This window comes from Rhincodon typus, chromosome 42 (assembly GCF_021869965.1).
Source record: "Rhincodon typus isolate 14 chromosome 42, sRhiTyp1.1, whole genome shotgun sequence".
Classification (NCBI taxonomy): domain Eukaryota; kingdom Metazoa; phylum Chordata; class Chondrichthyes; order Orectolobiformes; family Rhincodontidae; genus Rhincodon; species Rhincodon typus.
In genome coordinates, this window is record NC_063373.1 from 2,507,697 (window position 1) to 2,531,144 (window position 23,448).

Sequence of the window (23,448 nt, forward strand, 5' to 3'; positions counted from 1 at the left end):
ATTATTTTAAGATACCTGGTCGGTATAGACGAGTTGGACTGAAGAGTGTGTTTCTGTGCTGGGCAACTCTATGAATCTATGAGTAGATCATGGAATCTTCTACATGGAGGACCTTTGACCTTTTCCACCTACACAGTCTCGAAAGAGCTATCCAATTCTTCTTTCACAATCTGCAACCTCAAATCAGGCAATTCGACATCAGGAATTCTCTCTGACATGTTTCTGATATTACTGCTTGGTGTGTTGGAGAACAGGCACTGGACTGTGATCATTTATATGTAATTTAATTTATAACAACACATCTAGGCAGGTGTTGCAACGTTGCCAATGGAATCTGGTGTAGGTCGCGATCAGATGTGCATACACTACGTGGAGTTTTATGATTGGCTTTTTACATACAAGCATACCATTAGACATTTATTTAGATAATTTCCGTTTAACCATTCACTCTTTAATTCCTTGACCATCAACGATGGACTATGCACAGAGGGTGGAACTCAGTCTCCAGTGATAACAACAGTCAGAAGAGGTGTCGGTGATTTTTATTGTGAATATACTGTTCTGCATGTTGGCATCAAGCAATGGGACCAATGGAAAACGGATCGGCCTCCAAGCTGGATCGTTACCAAGGTAGAACTGGAGAAATCCGAAAACTCAGGACAGCATTGTCATCTACAGGCACATCTAGAAAGTCTGGTTATTGTAATGTAAGAAGCCAGAATGTGCAGAGCGGGACAATCTATTCAGTGCAGTGAGGCCCGTCATCAGTTTGAAGTCAAGACCCAATACAAAAACCTCCACAAGTATTTGCATCTGTCTATATTCGTGTTTTAATCAGCATGGTTGATATCATCTCAGCTGAGTGCAGAACAAAGTTTGACAGAATCGTTTGTCCTTGCTGGTTGTCACAACACGGTGCCACTCCTGGACAGGAGTTGGTGAAATTTCTTTCACTCAAGCGTAAGTAATTTCTGGAGTGCTGCTCTTTACTTCTAAACTGAACTGAACGTGATCCAATCCTGATGGCTGGTAACATTATCTCGGTGACATTTAATTACTCAGGACGTTGTATCTATCATTGCAGCATTTCTCTTGCGACTGCAGTGGCACAGATCAATGGTGCAGTTTCTATCTCTGTAACAAGCATAGATTCCGAAGATTTTCATACTTCCTCACTGTCAGTTGCACTTTAAAAGTCTGTAGATATCCAAGAAGGAAAAAGAAAAGAGCATAACATCCAACGGTAAAGTATGATTGAAGTTATTAAACAGAACATAACATATTATGTATAATATATAATATACAATATGTATTATAAAATATGATATACATTTATGTATATTTAAATTCTTGTCAAAAGTAGTAACGAGACTCACACGGAGGGAAGAGGAAGAAAATGAAGGAAAAATTACTGAAGTGATCGCAGATTTTTGTGAGATGCAATCGTTTTCTCTGAAGTAACTGCCAGGAAATTCAAGCCACCGAAACCCCTGGAAAAGGGGTTTTTGCATGTCTACCTCAGCCATGCGCCAGGTACAATGAAGCCGCCAGGCCAATGCCTAAGGGGTTTGTGATCACAAATATAAACGAAGAGATCCCAATAATTTACATGACTGCAGAAAGTTCATCAAACGACTGACTGCATGGTAATGCACCACAAATTATTGTGTGAAATAATCTTATTGCAATTTAAAATGAAGGAAAATAAATCCCATATTGTCCTCAGCTCTTCTTGTTGAATGTTGTGCTTTATTTTGATATTTTACTGGAAACACAATGATCTTCACTCTGTTGTCTGAATTTCTGTTTCTGTTTGTTGATGTGATGTCGCTCTCTGGTGGATCCCATCTAGAATTCTCAGGATGGACTTTGCACAGGCTCCCCTGTTTCTCTGCAACACTGAGTGCACCATAGCACAGACGTTTGCAGCGCTGTCGGGGAGAATACATCAAAAGTTTTCTTTCAAATTAACCAATTTGTTTTCTCTGCTCAAAACAGCAGAAAATCTGTCTGTGATTTTTTTCAGTCGTTACGGTCGTGATGTACATCTTGAATTCATATCTTGGATATTCCACAGGAAAGGGGATGTGCCGGATTTGAGTTTGACAACCGGCTGCTGAAAAACTCCAGTATGGCATTGAGGTCTGTCCTTCCAGAACCACTAATTCTGAATGATCCTGTAACACCTCACCTTTGCCATTACTCCTGCAACAAAATGCAGAATTGATCGAATAATTTCCATGAACATAATTCATAACACAATACTGGTAATTAAAGCATTGACTTATCAAGCAGCATGACCGATATTCTTAGTGAAAAAAAATTGAAACACGGAGCCTGTTTTAGACCTTCAGAGAAATAATAGAATTGATTCAATGTGGTGATACTTCCAAACTGATGTAAAGGAGCAAACTCGGATCAGCAACTGGCATCACTTAACGCGAATAGGAGGGGCATTCCCCAAGATGGAGAATTCGTTGTCCAATCAAATGTGACAAATGTTAGGCATCAAAATTATCTGACTTTCGACTTCATCTGTCTGTTTTTCTGTCTCTTCTTGGCAGTCTTTCTCTGTGTCTCACCTCCTCTCTTAATCTCCACCTTTGTCATAGGTTCTTAGGGATGTCTGAATCTGAACCCCACCCCCTCCCCCCACATCTTGGAATATCTTTCCTTCAAAAATATCCCAGGAAAATACATCTGTAGAGAATGCAAATTACCCCAGTTTTGCGTTTGTCTAGTTTCCCAAATGTAATGATATGTGAATGGAAAAGTTATGACAGAGAAAAAATATAAGTTCAGTTAATAGCAATAATACTCTGCTTCTTTTACAAAAAATATGCAATGGGAAAGTTGTTTTTTGATAACAATAAACTTCCAACAAAACTGTTTTACTAATCAAAGTGAACTAATTAGCACCGACGAATCGGCTGAGCCTGTCGTGTATTGGGCACAAAGATTATCAAGAAGTAACTACAGAATAAGACCGTTCCATCTGTCGAATCTGCTCCACCATTAAGTGAGATCATGGATGATCTGAAAATCTTCAATTTCACTCTCTCTCCGCCCCCACTTCCCCGTGATTCTACATTCCTTTAACAATGCAAACTCTGTCTGTGTTTGCCTTCTTCCTTGAAGCGCTGTAAAATATTAGGTGATTTTTTTTAATGCAGCAGTTGGTCAGTCACATTTACTTATCATCCATGTCAATAACTTGGATGAGGAAATCCCCTATAACATTTCCAAGTCTGCCTTCATTGCAAGACGAAAGGGTAAAGGAACAATGAATTAACTGCAGTGGCTTGGGCATTGACGAGACCACGCCTGGAGTGCTGTGTGCAATTTATCGACGCATTACCGAAGGAAACGTATACATTCCGTGGAGAGAGTGCTGCAAAGAATCAACAGATTGATTCCTGACATGGCAGTTTTCTGAATGGGGTAATGAAAATACAGGGATGTTTCCACTGGCTAGCACTTCTATATTAAGTGGCTATGGTCTCAGTCTAAACAGTAGGCCATTTCAGACTGAGATGAGGAGAATAGTGTTCACTCACAGAGTGCTGAAGATGGGGAATTCTCTGCTAAAGAAGTCTGTAGGTGCGAAGTTACTGAATAAGTGTTTTTCTTTAAGGGCACAACCTTCATTAGTTCTGACAGATTGGCTCAGTCTTTGCTGATTGAAATGTCAGAACTTCACCGACACATGAAGAGGTTGTATATGAACAATAAGCCAGCATTTCCTAACCAGAAGACGAAGCCAGGACATGGCAGTCAAAGTGCTGAATCCAAGCCACTGTCGCACCAGGGCAAATAAGGCAGATGTGTGTACATTTTAGAAATGATACTGTTTTTTGACTTTATTTAATTCACGTTCACCAACCACGAGTTTCTCCAATAAAATGATGGAGTTAACGAGTTTCTACTGCTCAACTCTTCTGAACAACTCCTACAAATGAATAAATAATAATAATACAAATCTATTGGCGATATCCTCATCTCCAACAGCGTCATGTATCTCTGTTACATGCAAACCACACTGATGCATTGATATAGTGAATCCCATACAAAACTCCATCCTGAGATTTCAACTCAGTGCTCACCAAAGGGCGCTATCACATCAATCAGCTGAAGCAATTTAGTCCCGACTGTGAGCGAATCACAAATTCATTTGAAACATCATAGAACGCACAACATTGAACAGGAACTGACGAGGTTCTCTTTACTGTTAGCTTATCTTTACAAATTGTATTCGTACTACCACTTATCTTTGTAAATTATTCTGTGATAAATGTTGTCTTTAAATTCCCATCCCTATTTGAACATTTTGAAAACCCAACTCCACTCTACACCCGTAAGTGTAACTATTTCCTTCACACAGATTTAAGATCACTTCAGGGTATATACTTTCCTCTTAGTATCAACATTGATCACAACAAAGACCAAACTTACCAAGCAGAAAGAAGATACTGACAGAATCTACCTTTATACTTTCTGTAAGTCCTATCATACACTGACAGGATCAATGCAGGAACGACAGGAAATAAATCTGCCTTCGCAATCACAGTCCCCCAAAGGTCCGTATACATTGATTAAAGACAGAACACACCTCCCCTTGTAATTTTCCAGATAATATAAAGCAGGAAACCGCTACCTGATTAATTTCCTTCCACAAGGCAACGCTAAAGACTTCCAGACAAATACAGCTCCGGTCAAAATGCAGAGAAACTGAGTTTAGTCAAGTCTAATTATGTGTGAATTTCAGACTAAAGTAACTTGTGGTTATATCATAGAGCCAGAGAGTCATACAGCATGGAAACAGGACCTTTAGCCCAATTCGTCCAAGCCAACTGATTTTCCTAAACTACACTTATCCCATATGCCTGTGTTTGGCCCATATCCGTCTAAATCTTTCCTGCTCATGCACCTGCCTAAATATCACTTTTGGGTGATAAGTACAAACATATTTTTCCTGTATCGCTCTCTTCTACTGTCCACTATCTTTTTGCCTCCTCAATCGCCAGGGAGAGTGAAGCTTTGCGCAGGTTCATCCTCAATATTGCAACGTGTCTCACTGCACTCTTATTCACCATAGCACCTGACAGCTGAACCCTATATACTTCAACAACTCTTTCATCTCTGAATATGGAGATGAGGCATTCGGGAATGTAATAGCAACAGAATACTAAGTCATTAGGGGCCATTGTAGCATTGTCTTGAAGGAAAAATAATTTGTCCAGCAGTTCCGTGATAAACTGATATTGAAAAATGTCTCAGGTAGAGAAGAAGTAACTGAAAACTACAATCAAATCTGAACAAATGCAACTTACAAGAAAAATAATAAATAAAATGCCCCGGGACAAAGGTTAAATGCACATTATCTATCTATCTATCTATCCATCTATCTACCTATCTATCTATCTATCTATCTATCTATCTATCTATCTATCTATCTATCTATCTATCTATCTATCTATCTATAAATCTATCTATCAATCTATCTATCTATCTATCTATCTAACTAACTAACTATATACCTGTCCATCCTTAAAAAGGCACCGCTCTTTTTCTGTCCATCATTTACTTTTAATATTGCACGCACAGAAAGCCTAATTTAATGTGATTCTCTATAATTTATCACGGTCGTAAGATTTTGTAATTTAATCCACCCCAAAGATTGCGCTTTGAAAAGTAAGGTTTCTGAAGTTACTGGTATCTGTGAAATTCTTGTTTTGGCGAAAGTTTACAGGAAGTGAAGACACAACACAGTGCAAGATATTGTATGGCCAGGTCTACTGTTTGTCTCATTGTGCCTGGGCCGCACAATAATACCTGTGTCCTCGACCAAATTTTGATATATAGAAATGGATTTCGTCTTCTTTGCTCACTCAAATGAAAGTGTGTCGCATCCAACTGTCATATTGCTCTGGTATATGTAGCCGACAAATGTCGGAGCCCCTGCCAGCGTTTGTCTATTGCAGGCTACATTATCACCAGAAACAATGGAAAGCTGAAAGTCAAGTTCAACTGGTCCTTCTTCCAGAGACAGCACCTGGTTAGCCTGTGAGCTCTCATCCTCGCACAGAACGGCTGTAACAAGAGAATCATGACACAAACACAACGAGGTATGGGGAAAGCAAGTTGCCTAAATACAAGTGTAAACTTATGCAAAATGAATAACATCAGAGTTCCAACTGGAAACAGGTCATTGCAGGTCTTTCTGATCATAATGATGAAGACTGGGAGGAGGCAGATCAAACAGGCTTAACTGTCGAGATAAAGACTGTCAATGCTGGTGATGGGGGAGAACTTTAAATTCTTCCTGGCACAGAGAGAGAGAGAGCGAGAGAGACAGACAGACAGACAGGCAGAGAGGCAGACAGAGAGACTGATCAGCGGCATTCTCAACAAACAAGTTATTTTCGGATGTTGACAATAGACCTCATGCAAAGTCATATTCAGAGATTACCTGTCTCAAACCACAGGCTTGTTGAAAACACAACGGACAGGGATCACTCTTTTTCTCACAATTTCAGTCATTCCTGATCGCTCTCTGTCACTCTGTCACTGTCTTCATCTCGCTGTCTCTCTATCTCTGCCTGTCTCTCTACCTCCGTCCCTCTACGCCTCTCTCCTTTTCTTCTCTTCCCTTTATCTATCCCTGTGTCTCTCAATGTGTAGCGGATGATTGAGTGCTTGCTGAAGACATGATTTCGGTCGTAATTTCAATTGCAATACTATTTGTCGTTTTGGATTCATTGAATCTGACTTATGGTTTCATTGAATGTAGACAAACAGAAACAACATTTATCGTTTCAGTTTCAGCCCGGTATCAAAGTGAAAATTCCACAATTGTATTCAAGCCACATGCTGCCCATTTTGCGTTTGTAATTGTATTTATCCACCCGATAAACTATACCTTCATTCTCAGATTCTGTTTTATTCATTGAAGGGATGTGAGCGTCAATGGGTATTCCAACATTTCTTGTCCGTCCCTTAAAGCAAGCCAGTCAGTTAAGAAGCAACTGTATTGCTGTGGGTAGGGGTCACGTGTTGTCCAGAACAAATGAGGTGAGTAATTTCCTTCCCTAAGAACAGTAGATTATTGCATTATTTACAAGGTATCCATTGCTATGCATTTTACAGCTGAGAGCATGTCTATTTCAATTAGTGTGGTCTCATCAGGGAGAGGTAGAGATCAATGCAGAGAGACATAGGCAAAGTCAGACTGAGAAGTGAAAGAAGAAATGTAAATGTTCAGAAGAAGTTAACGTCTCCAGATCTCACATCTTGATGCGCAACTGTCATCTGCTCTAACAGAGCATTCAGTCCTGTATTTGGAAAACGCCTTTAAAGCCTACCAGTAAATGAAGCCCGATCCATTTTATACTTTAATATCAGGCGAGAAGGGTCAAAACAGTTGCAATATTTTCATATTTTCTTTCAAAACATAAACCGGACAGCATGTGCTTTGCATATTCCTGACCAACAATAATGATATATCTGACTATTGAGTTTTAATTGTTAATTACGAGTGTGTTTTCAAAGGGGTGATTTGATTCCCTCAACAATGAAACATTTTGTGTTTGTGACACATGCACTGGCGGCAATGCTTGCGTATCACAAAGTCCATCTGAATTAACGTCCGGAAGGGAGAGCACATGAAACATGACTACTGGCAGTTGACAACATAGGCAGGTGTAACCCTAATCAGGTACGTCGAGCATCCTCGGGAAACTGTTAAGACATTTACTGAAGATATATGAGGGATGTTTCCAAATCTCCAGAAATACAAGAAAGTTTCTCAGTTAACTTGTACAAAGGAAATAAACCTAAAGAGCCAAGTCTTGCCTGCCCTGAAGCCCTCACGCTGATGCAGAGACAGAGCAGACCAATAAAAAACATTTGGCTTGTGAATTCCAGGAGTGTCCAATAGATGGGGGTCTTGGACTGGTGAACTGAAGCACCAACTCCGCGTTCACAGTGCTAGTCAGTTGTGTCAATTGTGCAAATAATGGAATGAATGTTAGTCTAGTTTGGTCTCTTGGGCATAATCATGCAAAGATAAATATGTTAAGAATGTTGCGATTTTATTAAGCAGAAAAAAAATGGAGATATGTAGAGACAAGTTGAATTTTTATTGAAAATTCTGTATTTTTCTATATGAAATGGTTTGTATCACACTTTTACAAACGTCATGAATGAATTATATTTTTGGGGAAAGAAACATCATCGAGCAACGACATCCACATATTAAAGGATTGCCTTCTGATAATAGAATTTGTACAGTAAAAACCAACGGAAGATATAGAAGATGGAACAGGAATGTCACCATGGAAATATGAGACACATTCTGGGATGTTATTTCTGAAGACACTTCCCGTACTAACCATGGTGGTCAAAGAAAGTGGGAGGTAAAGGAGGACCAAACCATTTCGATTATTCCTGCTCATATCATTTTGTAATCCGTCTGACAGTTAAAAGGCTCTTAATACTCAGTTGATGGGGCAACGCCCGTCCTAATTGTAGAGAACGGAGTCAAGTGGTTGAAGCGCCAGTTGGCGAGAATTTTGGGAATAGTGCCCATGATTCTGCAAATTCTTAAATCATTATGGAAACGGGCAAGAAAAGTGCAGAAGTTATCCATCTAATTTGGAGGAAAGTAAAGTTCAATATCATTAGACACTTTCTGGCAAACATCTGGTAACAGTGACTTGTAGGTGAGTCTACATTTGGAAAGCCGGAATCCCTTTATAAGTAGTTTATTGAGAATGAGAATCAGGGCCAGTGCGTTCCTCTAAGAGTGAAGGGTAAGGGCCAGAAGTTTAGAGAACCCTGGATGTCAAGGGATGTAATTGCCTGGTAAAGAAAAGGAAGGAAGCACAGGGTAATTTACTTCCCAAAAAAAAAAATGGAAAGGGCATTCTGAAGTATACAGTGCGATGGGCAGCTTAAAAAAGAAGTCTGGAGGGCAAATCGTGTCCATGAAACAACTTTGGCAGATGGGATCAATATACACCAAGTCATTTCACAATTATATTGAGAGTAACAGGAATTCTTCAAGATGATCAGAGGATTAGATAGGGTGGACAGTGGGAGCCTTTTTCCTCGGATGGTGATGGCTAGCACGAGGGGACATAGCTTTAAATTGAGGGGTGATAGATATAGGACAGATGTCAGAGGTAGGTTCTTTACTCAGAGAGTAGTAAGGGCGTGGAATGCCCTGCCTGCAAAAATAGTAGACTCGCCCACTTTAAGGGCATTTAAATGGTCATTGGATAAACATATGGATGCTAATGGAATAGTTTAGGTTAGATGGGCTTCAGTTTGGTTTCACAGGTCGGCGCAACATCGAGGGCCGAAGGGCCTGTACTGCGCTGTAATGTTCTGTGTTCTGTGTTCTGTGTTCTTGGGAATGAGTAGCGCATATTAGAGTTCAATGCGGAAACCTGTGCATGAAGCCAGTGAACTTGGGTGAGGTACAAAAGAACAAAGAAAATTATAGCACTGGAACAGGCCTTCGGCCCTCCAAGCCCCTACCCTTCCCGGGAACGTATCCGTCTATTCCCATTCTATTCATGTATTTGTCAAGATATCTGCTTCCAGGAGCCCGCCACCCCCCCCCCCCCCCCCCCCCCACCCCGCCACCCTGCCCTCCAAGAAGAGAGTTCCAGGCACCCGACACCCTTTGTGTAAAAAAAGACTTGCCTCGTTAATCAAAATTAAACGTCCCTTGCACCATAAACCTACGGTCCCTAGTTACCTACTCTTTCATCCTGCGAAAATGCTTTTGATTGCCCACTCTGTTCATGCCCTTCATAATCTTAGAGACCTCTATCAGGTATCCCTCAACCTCTGTCGTTCCAGTGTGAACAACGCAAGTTTTTCCAATCTCTCCGCGTGGCTAACGCCCTCCATAACAGGTCACATCCTGGTAAATCTTTTCTGTACCCTTTCCAAAGCCATCACTAACTTCTGGTCGTGTGGCGACCAGAATTGAACACAATAACGTAGTCTTAGACAACTACTTCTCATCTGTGCGCACAATGGGGAAATACATTATTGCTGGCGATTTGAGTTAGGATGACGAGTGTCTAGAACATTTTGGGATTTATAAGGAAGATGAATAAGATTTGTATTAGCGTTAGTAAAGATACATAGAATCCCAAGCCCTGATGAAATGCATCCAGGCTGCTATGGAAGCCAAGGGAAGATATTGTTGAGACCCTGGCAGATGTACTCAATATTTCACTGCCCACAGGAGAAGTGTTGGATAGCTGGTCGTGAGCTAATATAGTTCCTTTGTTCAAGAAGGGAAGCAGGGATAGACAGATTATTACAGGACCGTTCGTCCGACGTCAGATGTGAGAAAAGTATTGGAAAAATACTTCTGAGTGACAGGATTAATCCGCATTTGAAAAGGCAAGGATTAACAGGGATAGACAGCATGGGTTTGTTACCAGTGGATCATGTCTGATTAGGTTAATTGAGTTTTGTTTTGAAAAGCAGACGAAATATATTGATGGAGGTAGTACAGTCTATGTGGCTCATATGGACTTCAGTAATGCCTTTGGCGAGGTTGCTCCATGGAATGCTGATCCACAAGGTAAGACCTCATGTGATCCAAAGTAAATCTAAAATTATCCTGGAAATAGGAGGCAGCGGGCGATTGTGAAACACTGTTTTTGTGATTGGAAGTCTCTGACCATGGGCATTCCGCTGTGTTCAGTGAGGGTACCCCTGCTGTTTGCTATGTATATTAACAACTTGTATTTGAATGTACAAGAAAGATTGCAGATCGCCACGACACCCTTTGGGAAATTAGGGATAGGAAACAAATAGTGACCAAGCCAACGGCATTCGCGTCCTGTAAAATAATGAATTACAATAGTAGGCATGTGTTTCAACCCAGATCCATGTCTGTAAAGTGGAAAATTCTCTCCGATGTGATCGCTGGTGCTAACCCATTTCGAAATGCTTCTATTCAATCAGAGCTACCGTACTCCCTATTCGTCTCATTGTATTCTGAGCGCACAAAGACTGAAATGAGACCTGACAGAAGACTGTTGAGGATAACGATTTAAACCAATGTCTTCAAATATCCAACTGTCCTGGCACAGACCGGGCAAATCAGCACAACTGCTGGGTCTGGGCTGTGTGGAGGGCATTTCTGATATTCTGACATTCTGAATTGTGACTAAACACATTCCATCACTTCTCTCATTTGCAGAACAAAATTTGAATCTGAATTTTTAATATCCACCGCTCTGAACATTTCCTCATTGAACATTATTTTTAAATAATGGATTATAGAGATTCTATCACTCAGCCGCCGTCCTCATATGTTTAGTGAGAAGGACAGGGCGGATTTTAATCTGTTCCTATCACCTGGCCTGGAGTTACTATTATTTATTCTGGTACTGACAACATCCAGACTCACAGTCTGAGTTTATTCTGTAAAGGCATTCAAGTGGTTCTGAATATGAAGCAGACTTTGTTGAAAACTGTTTCGACCTCCAGACAGTGAATGAATTAACCAGTTGAACTATCTCGTGTCTGAAGCTGACTGACTCTCTGGTGAGTTACTGAGCTCTCAGGCTCAGTGTTGGAAAACTTCTAGTACGGACTACAAAAAAAAACATTAATGTCTCAAATTCTATTGTGCTGCTTTTTTTTTGAATGTGCAATCACAATTGGCCATTCCTTCTTATCTGACACTGGCTGTTGTCTGATTTGTCACTGCAATAGCTCATATTTTTGTTCATAAAATATTAGGCTTTGTCTCGATTTATGTCACTCTGGGCAATAACACACTTAGTTGCATGATAAAATATTAAACATAGTTGAATAACGAAACATTTCTTCAATCAATTTTAGAGGAGACTGTATTTCTACTTATTTCATACCAGTCACTCTGTATAATATGCCCGCAATTATGGGGGACAACAAATGGTGTTTTTTTTTCCTGTTGACATTAAAAATCACCAGTGAACGAAATGTATGGATGTCCGGATACCACTGATTTTTACTTCAAGTTCTGCCTGTTTAAATTGCATATTTCCCATCTGAGATTTGTAACATGGCACTTTTGGAAGATTGCACACTGTTGACATCGAATACACCCATTAGTAAAACTTTGAATCATTTAAGAAATCGGAGCAATGGATATTTCAGCCAATTCTTTAACTCGACTCTAAATTTATTTTGTGTTCCAGCATAAATAAATGGGTTAATGCAGGAACACAAAAATAACAGCATGAATCCATTCTCCTCAAGGATAAATGTCGATTTACTGAAACCTGAACCTGAGAAATAGGTAACTTTAGCGATTCGGACATACAGGATCGTTATAAAAGATAACAGATACAACAATAGGAAACTGCTTGAAATTGCAAAGAGTAAAACGATGGACTTTCTCCGCTTCTCCATCTCTGGGTCACTCTGATGCTGTCCGTGACTCTGGACCCGAAGTCTCCTGCGGGCTGTCATGGCCACGAGAATGTATCGAACTGTCAGAGCATTGAGTAATAAAATCAGAATGAATGGTAGAAGAGGATTGAAAATGCTACGAATTAAGTCATATGCTGCCCATGCAGGTGAAATATAAAATATTAACTTTGGGTTGCAGAACCAGGATACATTGTTAAACGTGTACAGAGGTTCATATATAAAATATAAAAATGCACTTTTAATACAACACAATGCAGACACAACTCCTATGGCCCTTGCTGCTGTCTTTTTAGTGCAATATTTTGTTTTCAGCTCCTGACAAGAAATCATCACAAATCGATCAAAGGTGAAAGTGACAGTTAACCAAGTAGAACTGTCTACAGCAGTGGAAGTTAAGACAGTACGGAGACTGCAAACTGGAGTGATGGACAGGAAACTGTATGGAAAGTAAATCCCAGCAATCCGGTTTAATACTACAGAGGTAACCAGCACCAGGAGATCTGACACCGCAATGGACAGCAGGTAAAGAATCACACACGCAGACAGACCACATCTTCTCTGAGACAGGATCGCAATCACAGTCAAATTAGCTGTAAAAGACAGTGAGAAAGAAGGAGGGTGAGAGATACGGGGTGGCGGAGAGACAGTGGGAGAGAATTTGTGCTTCATAACGTGGAAGAACAGTCAAACTACTTCTTCAATTTTCGGTAAAATTATCTATTTCACTGGATAAACTGTGAAGCATATAACTACGATAATTATACCTTGCACCAGGTGCCATAGTTCTTGCATTCAAAATAAATATCCAGCTTAAAAATATGCTTGGATTTTTAGCAGATATCTGCAACAAGAATAAGTCATATCTAGAAAACAGTGATCCATTAAATGAACCAGATAAATAATAACAGCAAAATACTTCAGAAAAATGCTGCAGTGGGTAAGTAGTAAAGTGATCATCAACCAGTGTGGAAGCTGGTTGGAACACGGGTTACACTTCATTCAGGATCAAATACAGATCGTTTTAAGGAAACGAGTTGAAACTATTCAGAGAAACTATACGCTGAGATAAATGCGGAAACAGAACGAAGTGTGTGGCCAATTTCATTTCTCCACGTTTGGAAAGAAATGTGGACAGCACTGAATTTTAATATTGACTTCTTCAGCTGATAATTGCAAGGACCTTTGGTGTACAGTCCTGCAATGCTAGGAGTCTTACCTTCACTTAATTACTTCCAAATCATTAATAGCAATCCTTTAAAAAGGAAACCAGTGGTATTGGTAATAGTTTGAATGTGATCTCATTACGCCCACGAAACTGAACCATAGCTAAACTAGATTTGAATTCAGCGTCTCTCATAATAAACAGCAATTTCTATCATTTTCTAGTAGCAATGACAAAATGCAACACATTACACTGCAGTAATTTGTGGTATTTGGTCCTTGAAAATATTGATAATAATACAGCATAATTGCACTAACCTAGATAACAAAATCATAAGTCCTCCACAGTGATTGGGAACAAAGCAATATCCCCATGTTTATATCCTGAGATGATAATGATAAATGGGGCGGGGGGGAGTAATAAAAAGTTAAACTGACACACGTCACACACAGGCACATAAACATTAAAGGGGTAAATTAGGCAGTTCATGAGAAAAAACGACACGGGAAAGCTGGTGAAACAACATGTCAAATAAGACAAATTAAAATATATACATAGACAAAAATCATTTCAGTCAATATCATAAGTTATCAAGTTAGCTGGCGAGGTAAGACGGTTAAAGTAAACTAATGACGGTGTAAATAAAAAGCAGAAATAATATCACATCAAGTGAACAAATTGTACCGTTGAAGAGATAATAGTAGCTAGTTAAGAGCAGAAAAGATATATATCATGGAGTTGCACACGTGGCAAAGTGAAGAATTGATGCAGTTGACCTACGATCCACGCAGCTACGACTGAAGTTCTATACTTCACCTTGCACTCCGATTATTGCAAGGATGGGATAGTAAATGGAAAACACCAGACCTTTCGGTATTCCATGCATTTCTAACTCGAACTCCGGTTTATTATGCACTTCACTGCTAAATGATTACGTTTATAGCTGGTGGCAAGTCTGCAGGGAGATAATTAGATTTCTGAAAATTTACATCGATTACATTTCTTGAAGCAAAACAGATCAGTGCAGCTGTTGTTCGACTGACGTTTCTGATGAGATGGAATGGATTGTTTAATATGGGCTAAGACACTGCTCCATATGAAGTGGCCAGGTGTAGAAGTTCCCTTGTTGAATTTCTTCATATAAAAGAAATGTAGTTAACTGGATTTTTGACCAGTCTGAGCAATACAAATTTTCTTTGAAGACATAACTATCTTCTAACTCCTGACAATTATTAAGTCTGTTTGATCACTTGCCAAGTGTGGTGTGTTATTGAAAACCTGTAAAGCAATTATTGAATCAAAATCCTCGATAGGGCCCTCGAAGTATTAACACTTAGGCTGCATGAGCCCAGTCTTCACTGATTAAAAAAAAAACTTATTTGGCCAGGTGTGTGCCGAAACATCCAATGTGACAGTTCCGTACTGTTAGACTCAGAATAAACAAGTCTAATTCCACACAATCACATCTGTCAATATATGTTAGAATAAAAACATGTGCAACGTATATGTACAATTTCATATCAGCATAGATTTGTCCACCAGGAACCACATCAATTCCTGCATGGCCACATGCACTCTGCAGCAAGTTGTCTCTAGCTTGGCATAAAGTTGATGTGCTCAAATCCAAACTAGCATTTTCTTTTAAGGGCGGACATCCAGTTGGATAACAACTCAACCCCGGGAGGGAATTGCACTGCAGTCTAACGCTTTACAGGAATTAATACAAAACAAACACACTAAGGAGGATCTGGTAATTTGGTAAACTTGATTGTGAGGTGCGTTGAAGCTGACGTGAAGTTAATTAGTCTATTTTATGCAGTTTTGGTTTGAAACATTCGGACGGAAATGAAGGCAGTTGTCAAGAGTTTGAATCTTGATGTGAAGGCTGGCCAATGGTCTCCATGAGACTCCGCGGTGGCAGTATCTTGGAACACACTGATCAGGATCCTTAACAAAGACTTTAAAGCGTTGCGTGACATGCTGCCACACGTGATGTCATCTAATCGGGCTCCTTTGAAACCACGTGCATTGTATTCTGCCTGTGAAATTCCTGTGCTGTAAAGGTATTGTGTATCTACATCGATTGTCAAAGGCTAAATCATGACCACAGCCATAGATATTTGGGAGTGATTCTGAATAGGATCTTGTCTTTCCTGGAATATCTGAAGAAAAACATCATAAAAGATTAAACCCAGGTGATAAAAACTAGTAAACATACTTACTGGATCAAAGTTGTACGCTGAAAAGTCTGGAACTCAGAACTCAGCATATCATACTCAACAGCAGAATGCAGCACATTTTTTTTCTATCGTGGAAGACTATAAAGATATCTTGTTGACGTACAATTGACTGCTGAAGAACTTGGGATAATGTAGCAAGAAAGGCAACGCGGTTCCAGCAGCAGCAGCTTCAATTCTCCACGCCATGACTGAGACAGAGGCGGTGGCGTTCTGGCCTCAGCGATGTGCAGACACCTGAGTGTTCGCATCCTGAGGGAAGGACTTTGGGGCTTTGTATTTCTGGCTGCAAGGTCTCATGGCGGAGGCAGGACAATGATCTGGACGTTTCATTTTCTTTTGATTATTTCTTTTATTTCTGTTTCTGTTATCATCTTTCATTTGCGTTAAGATGGCGCCTGAAAATGGCCAATTTTTACACTTCTCACTGTACTCCTGTAATCCCTGTACTCGAGTACAAGAGACAATAAAATCTAAGTCTAAAATTTAAATCTAAACCATAATGAGAAGCGTCGATTTCACATTCTCCTATGGTTTCTTTTCGTCGGAAACAACAGTTTACCATACAATTGCGCAAGGACGAGAGCTCAAAAGCAGTTTGAAACTATTTTCGATGCACGTTGCTTTCTTCCGCAGAATGTCATTCCCAATGTTCCCACTGCTTACCACTCATCTTGGCGCCCCATATGAAAGAAGCTTCCTGAGAATGCTCTCCCAGCAGTATCCTTTGAATCGAGGCATTAAAAAAAAACACAGACTGTCAATAATAAGTTCCTTGTGACAGGTTCCAGCTGGAAAAGGGAAAGAGTGGTCCTCGCTATGGTTTCAAGACGTGCCAAGGTCCCTGCACACAAGTATTCACACTGTTGTCTCTGCACAAATTCGTGTGGAGAGACACCAACAGTGCTGCACATTACTGATGAGTGTACCGTCTACAGATTAAATGGTAGAATATGCACCTTAAGCGCAAAGATTTAGTTCATCGCTGATCTCCAGTACTGTTGGATTGTAAAATGAACAATCATGCATCACTGTTCGTTCATTAGAAACTCTGAGTTCATTCTCGAGCATTTCAGCAGAATGTGTACGAATGTGATTTGGCATAAAGAACGAAGTGGTTTGGCGTTCCCACTGGATTCAGATCAGTCATGTTCTTATTGAATGGCTGAACAGACCTATCAGCAATTCCCACAACTATACAACATTAGACACCATAATAGTAACTAATACCGGCCTCTGTAGTATGTGCACTGCTACTCTCCCACATAATAGCTGCAGGTACAGAGCAGCTGATGGGTGCTCTTTACTGGAGTTGTACTGATATCTCAAATACTGGATCTCAGCCAATTCAATTTAGTCCACATCGCAAGAATGGACGAAGGCACTGGGTGCCACGAGAGTTTTGGGCCCCGACAAAAATACAGAAATAGAGCTAAAGAATCGTGCTGTTGAATTAGTTGCTCCCGCCGGCCAGGTTTTCAGTTCATTTACAACATTAAATCTGTCCATCAACTGTATTACGCTCACGGGATAAATGAACAACAATTTTGTACTTTACTGAGTATTTGAAACAAAAATAAACATGTAAGCAAACGAATTATGGGCTGGAATAGGCCTTCAGACCTTGAGTCTCTTCCACATTTTCAGATATTATGCCAAAATGTTTCAGAATAAACATGAGGTTTCTAGCGAAGGAACAGATGATGCACAGACTCATGTGTCTGAAACAAGGATGGAGGCATGGGGACAAATTACTAAAACATGGATTAGAAATCATAGCACCAAGTGCAGAGAGACAAAGTCATGCTCTATTGTGGTAATAACTGAGGCAGAGCCCATTGTAATCAGAACAGCCACAATAGTTGAATAATACGAAAAGTGACACAGTTTGTGCTGCAGTAGCTATTAAAACCCGACCTAGGATGATATTAGCTGAGAGATAGTCGTGTGCAAAATGTGATAACCAGTTTAATGCAAACAAACATATGGCATAATGCACTGTCATTTTGGCAGGCCAATACTATGTAAAGTATCATATGTGCAATGGTGACGAATCAGCTTTGATAAAGAAATCAATGTAATAGTATCAGTTCCAGTGCCACAATTACTGAGGCAAAGCTTAGTCTAACACGAAGAATGGACATTTTTTTTTTCAAAGAAGTTACCCAACTATCGGTTGTCTTTTCGGTTGCCATTTTATTCTCTGTCGCTGCAACTTTGAGTTGTGGATGATAGGGAGGCAGAACTCATTCATTACTCGTGTTGAAACTTCGTGTTAAATGCAGCCTGCGTTGGGGAAGGATGCAAGACACATTGGCTAAAATGAGAAAGAGAGAGTTTATGCTTAATGTATTTTGTTTTCTTTGCCTGTGGATTGAAGAAATATTGAGCTGAGGGGCCGTCCTTCAGATCAGGCCACACCCAATAAAAGTATAAGGAGCGACTTCCCAATTCATTACTGTGGTGGAAATTAAGCGACTTCACTGATTCAACAAGCCCCTCCCCAATGCTATGCACATCAGAGTAAAGTGGAGGTGGAATTCACATCAGTTTCACAGAACGCTGCGTGATTCCTCTTTAAAACTTTTAGTATTCATATGACAAGGATCTGAGATCCATCAACAAAGCTGCCCATCAATACTCTCACAGAAGCTTCAACCTCGAGGTCTGTTCGATCCTTTCAATTATTTCAGTCCAACTCGGAAGTCCGTCTCCCTGTACAGTTCTTGGCTGCAGCAACCACCTGCCCGACATACAGACCGTTAGTTCCAAGTGGCAGAAGCATGGAAATCTTTGTTATTTTTACTCTGGAAATCTGGCTACCTGGTGAGTATTGATGAAACAAACGCACATTGTTTTGATTCAATGTAAAGAATCCCACGAACATAGCCGCTGAGTTCGCACTCTTTGTAGTTTTGCTTTGCTCTGATTATCCGTTTACCGCTCTCTTTTTAATTCCCAGGTTATTTCAGTCAGTCAGTGACACAAGCCCCAATAGCGGTGACCAAGAAGGAGTGTCAGTCTCTCACCATTACCTGTGTTTACTATGGTCACAACTGGGGTTATTATTTCGAACATGGATGGTTCCTCAGGCAAACCCAGACAAGGACAGACCGGGAGCGGATATCCAGCGGAGGGAGATTTGTTGTACGGATGAATAAGGAAGAAAAGACTTTTTCACTGGAGATTCGGGATGTAAGAGTTGAAGATACCGCCTCCTATTACTGTAAAGCAAGTTACAACTATGATAGACACAGTGATGGCCTACTATATCACGTAGTACAAAAACGCACTCTTAAGATTTTCACTGAAAAAAAAATGAAAGTGTAACGATATTCTGGTAAAAACAAAATCGGTCTCGTACCATCTGCCCCACAGTCTAATTTCTAATGTTACTGTTTTATTAGCGCTATCATCTGCAATTTCGAACATACCAAGCTTCTGCAGAAGCTGCTTGTTTTTCTTGTGATTGGAGTCTGTGTGTAAACGTTGGGAATGATGAAAACAGTTAAGAGTCTACAAACCGGGATCCGATCCTAAGAACTGGAACCTGGAGACACAGTCTCTGCCATTTAGTTATTGTCTGCACATCTCACCAATACCTGGGGTTTGAATGTTGCTATGAAATACTGTGTTCCATTTGGGCTGTCACAGTGGATGACACCTGAACAAATATTGCAGTGTAATTGAAATATATCGTTTGCTTTCCCTGATTGTGAAATGTATTCATTATTTTTGGTTTCCCCGGTATTGACTCCTTTTTTTTTTCTGACCTCTCTCTGTGATGGTTTTCTCCATTTCCCAGAAGCTCTCTCCTACGATCCACATTGCTGGGCCACCTTGCTAAGATTCAAAGCCTCATAAATAACAGTTTGAAACAATAGGATCAGGGAAATACGGAACAGTGTTCATTGATCTAAATGCACTGAAAAATGAGAGGCAGAATCAAGTGTCTTTAAGATGAGGCTGGCAGTTCATACCAATAATAGTTCTTGCACTGGTATGACTGACAACAGTGCCACTGTGTCGGGAATATAATACTGTAATTGGACCTGGGACTGCGGTGACTATCACAGCAGGTAAGTGACTCCAAATGCATGTGTTACAGATTGTCGCAATTAATGTCCACTGCCAGTTTATTTTTGAGACCCGTGTCACTTCAATCTTACAGTAGGAAGTCAGGGAAGAAATCCAAGATCCATATGATTTTTGGCCCAGTCTACGATGAGAAACGATGGAGGTAATCAAACCGGCGTTGACCCAAACTTTTACTTTCATTCTGGCCATAGAAGTGGTTCCATATTACTGGAGAGCGTTGAATACTTTTCCACGTTTGAAGAAGGCTGGTAGTAATAAACCAGGAAGTTGCAGACCAGTGAGTTTTGCATCAGCGACAAGGAAACGACTGGCGAATGTTTTGAAAGACAGAATTACTCTCTTTTTAATAAGCAAGGGTTGAACAGTGATAGTCAGCATGATTTTGTCGAAGTCGGTTCGTATCAAACAGATTGAATTATTTGTAAAGGTGATCAAGTGAATAAATGTGGATAGTGCAGTTGATGTAGTTTATATAGATTTCAGCAAAGCCTTTGATAAGGCCTCACACGGGAGTCTGCAGAAGAACCTGGAAACACATCGCATTCAGGATAACTTGGCAATTTGGATCCCCGCTGGCTTACTGGTAAGAGAATGGTGATGGAAAGCTATTTGTGCGTGTGGAAACCAGTATCCAATGGCGTACCACAGGGATCAGATCTGGGTCCCCATCAGGCAGAATATCTTCAGTTACTGGAGTATATATGTTGGTCAGATCGGCACTTCGGAGGCAGATAGAATTTGAATTGGATAGTGTACTTTAGGGAAGTGAATCTGCAGTCCTTACTTGGTCTGGCCTACATGTGACTCCAGACGCACAGCAACGTGGTTGACACTTTACAGCTCTTTGGACAATGAGGAATGGGCAAGAAATATTGGTCTAATCAGCAACGTCCGCATCCTGTGAAGTTGCTTTTTTGTGTAAGGTTTGGTAGATGTAACGAGACAGCGGAATCTTCGTGGATGGCTGGTCGCTGGGAAGCTGAGAAGAACAGAGGGATCTTGGGATGCTTGTACACAGATCCCTGAAGACAGCAAGACATAATATGGTGGTTAAGAAAGCATATAAGATACTTGTTTTTATCAGTCATTACAGTGTTCATAAAAGCAGGGTGAAGCTGCACAAGACTTCCGTTAGTCGACAAGTGTGAGTTTCTCCTTTCAATAGACAGCACGCATATGTCGTTCAAATGGCTTTCTTCTGTTCTATGATCGTTCTATAATTCTATTCTACGCTTATTTGACCACTGTCGGCTTGGATCGAGTTGCACTCTGTTGAATCTTGCTGTAGGCTGTGATATAGCAAAAGTAGTGGATACGTGGGAGAACCACGAACTGCAAATTCCTCTCCAAGCCAATCTCCATGCTCACTTGGAAAATATGTCTTTATCGCTGAGTCAAATTCTGGAAATCACCTAAAGGCATTTTGGGTGTATTTGGCACCCAATGGTTGGCACTTGTTCATGAAGGCGGCTTACAACCGCCTACTAATGAACAATTAGGGGTGAAAGATGAGCTCTGATTCCGACAGCTACGTCCTGATCCCAAAAATGATTTTAAAATAAACAGACACATAAAACGGGCACACCCTCCAACTTCAAAAGTTTTTGTCTCTGAGAAAAGGAGAATTAACTGTTGAAATAGTTCCAACGTTTGTGTTTTGTGAAGCAATATATGTGTAGATCTTCAATAGAAATCAGAGAATTAAACAGAGCAGAACCTTATCATAATCTCCACAGTGTCCCAGCGGATTCTTCCAAACTATTTTAAAACTGTGATCATTACCCTTACATTTTCCAGTGCTCCGAGAATTATATAACGTGTTAGAATTTTTGTTTTCAAATTTCCCGTTTGAGAGTTACTTTGAATAATTCCCTTTCATCGTATATTCTGTCATATGATCGTAGTCAGAACAACTTGCATTCCCTTTTCCAAAAAAAAAACGATCTCGACATCTCGCCGCAGTGTTTTCTTTTTCTTTTTGCTAATTCTTGTGAACACATATCGAAACTGCTCCAAATGAAGAATAAGTCCTTAATAACAGAGCTGTATAGAACATTAACATGCTTTCAAGAAACAAAGGACACTCAATAAACTTTTTTTTTTATATGTGACAGATTCCATTTCGCTGGTTTCCCAGAGTCCACCTTTACAGACCTACGCTGTTAGCGACGCTGTTGCTTTAAGCTGTGAATATTCAGGCTTCTGTCAGTACGCAGTTTACTGGTACAGTCAGTCCCCAAGACAGGCTCCGAAATATCTGCTTCAGGGACATAGTTCAGGAGAAGAGAAGAAAGAAAATGCTGCCACGGAAAGACTTTCTGCCTCCATCGATCCTGCAGCCAAAATCACCCAGTTAAAGATCTCTGCAATACAACTGAATGATTCTGGTGTGTATTACTGTGCACTCAGTCGGCGCTCAGGGCACACAGCGATATAGAGGATGGGGAGAGCTGTACAAAAACCTGAACATTGTGGTATTGCAGACCCATTGATACAGAACATGGAGAGCGCTGTACAGAGCTTGAACATGTTGAGGATTATATTCACAGTGTTATAGAGACCGGAGTGGCTTTTACAAAAACCTGAAAATAGTGGGCTTACAGACGCAGTGATTTAGAGCAAGGAGAGAGCTATACAAAAACTTGACTATAAAGCCGTGTACAGACAGAGTTTGGGGGAGCAGTGACCTGAATATACAGGACATTTTTCTTCTGAATTTGCCTGTTCAAAAGATGTAGCGGAAACACATAAATTTCAGGATAAATTCTGTTTCCGTGATACTTATTATAACTTTCAACGTCCCAGATGAATATTGTAACATGATTCATTGCGGAAGATATAACATTCAACCTTTAACTTGGCAAATTATGGAGCAAGTCAAGTACGTAAACTTATGGGGAAACAGCAAAGATTCTAGAACTAATTAGATTACGCCTTCCCAGAGTGGGAACGTATATGAATAAAATTCCTCCGTACTGCCCATTTCTATGATTAGAAATTTCTCTTTCTGTTTTTTCTTGTTGAACGATATTCCGAAAGAGGCATTCAAACAGCAATAGGAAAACCATTTCCCAAACTGATAATATGAGAGTGACCTTGTTTTGTTCCATCACTGCTCATAGGAAAATCCAATAGAATGCTCAGATTCAGCGACAATGAGAATCGATCGTGAAACATCCAGCTTCTCTGTCTGTTTAACACGTCTCGAGAACTTCTGCCTGTCTTTCATTCTATTCAACTCTTTCTGTCCAGCAACGGGGTCTACTTTTTCTTCGATTTCACATGAGTTTTAGTTTTCATGTGAAGTTTCATTTTATTTCTACACTTACTTTGCCAAGCCGTGGTGTGACTGTCGTGAGAACATTTCTTAAAGGCTCTTAGTTGTTGCTTGTTTTCCGTTTTTGCAGGTTCCGCTGTGGTTTTACTGTTTCTCACTGAGAACTTCCTCTTTCGCATTTCTGACAGTTTCAATTCCCTACAACCCATCCACTGATTCAGTCC

At 40.3% G+C, this 23,448-nt stretch overlaps 1 protein-coding gene across 1 annotated transcript; it reads left to right on the forward strand.

The window, feature by feature from the left end:
• Window positions 1-581: 581 nt before the first annotated feature.
• On the forward strand, window positions 582-22,384 carry LOC125487478. The gene is made up of 6 exons (XM_048619070.1): window positions 582-630; window positions 5,940-6,055; window positions 10,510-10,606; window positions 18,812-19,105; window positions 19,866-19,928; window positions 22,062-22,384. Exons 1-6 carry the CDS (start codon window positions 582-584, stop codon window positions 22,382-22,384), a joined length of 942 nt encoding a protein of 313 aa, XP_048475027.1.
• Window positions 22,385-23,448: the final 1,064 nt, after the last annotated feature.

Excerpts from the sequence above, each read along its gene's own strand:
- LOC125487478 (XM_048619070.1), top strand. The coding sequence starts at position 582 with ATGGGACCAATGGAAAACGGATCGGCCTCCAAGCTGGATCGTTACCAA. Across the intron at positions 631-5,939 it reads CAAGCTGGATCGTTACCAAG|CCGACAAATGTCGGAGCCCC; the intron begins GTAGAACTGGAG and ends TGGTATATGTAG. Across the intron at positions 6,056-10,509 it reads TCTTCCAGAGACAGCACCTG|ACGAAATATATTGATGGAGG; the intron begins GTTAGCCTGTGA and ends TTTGAAAAGCAG.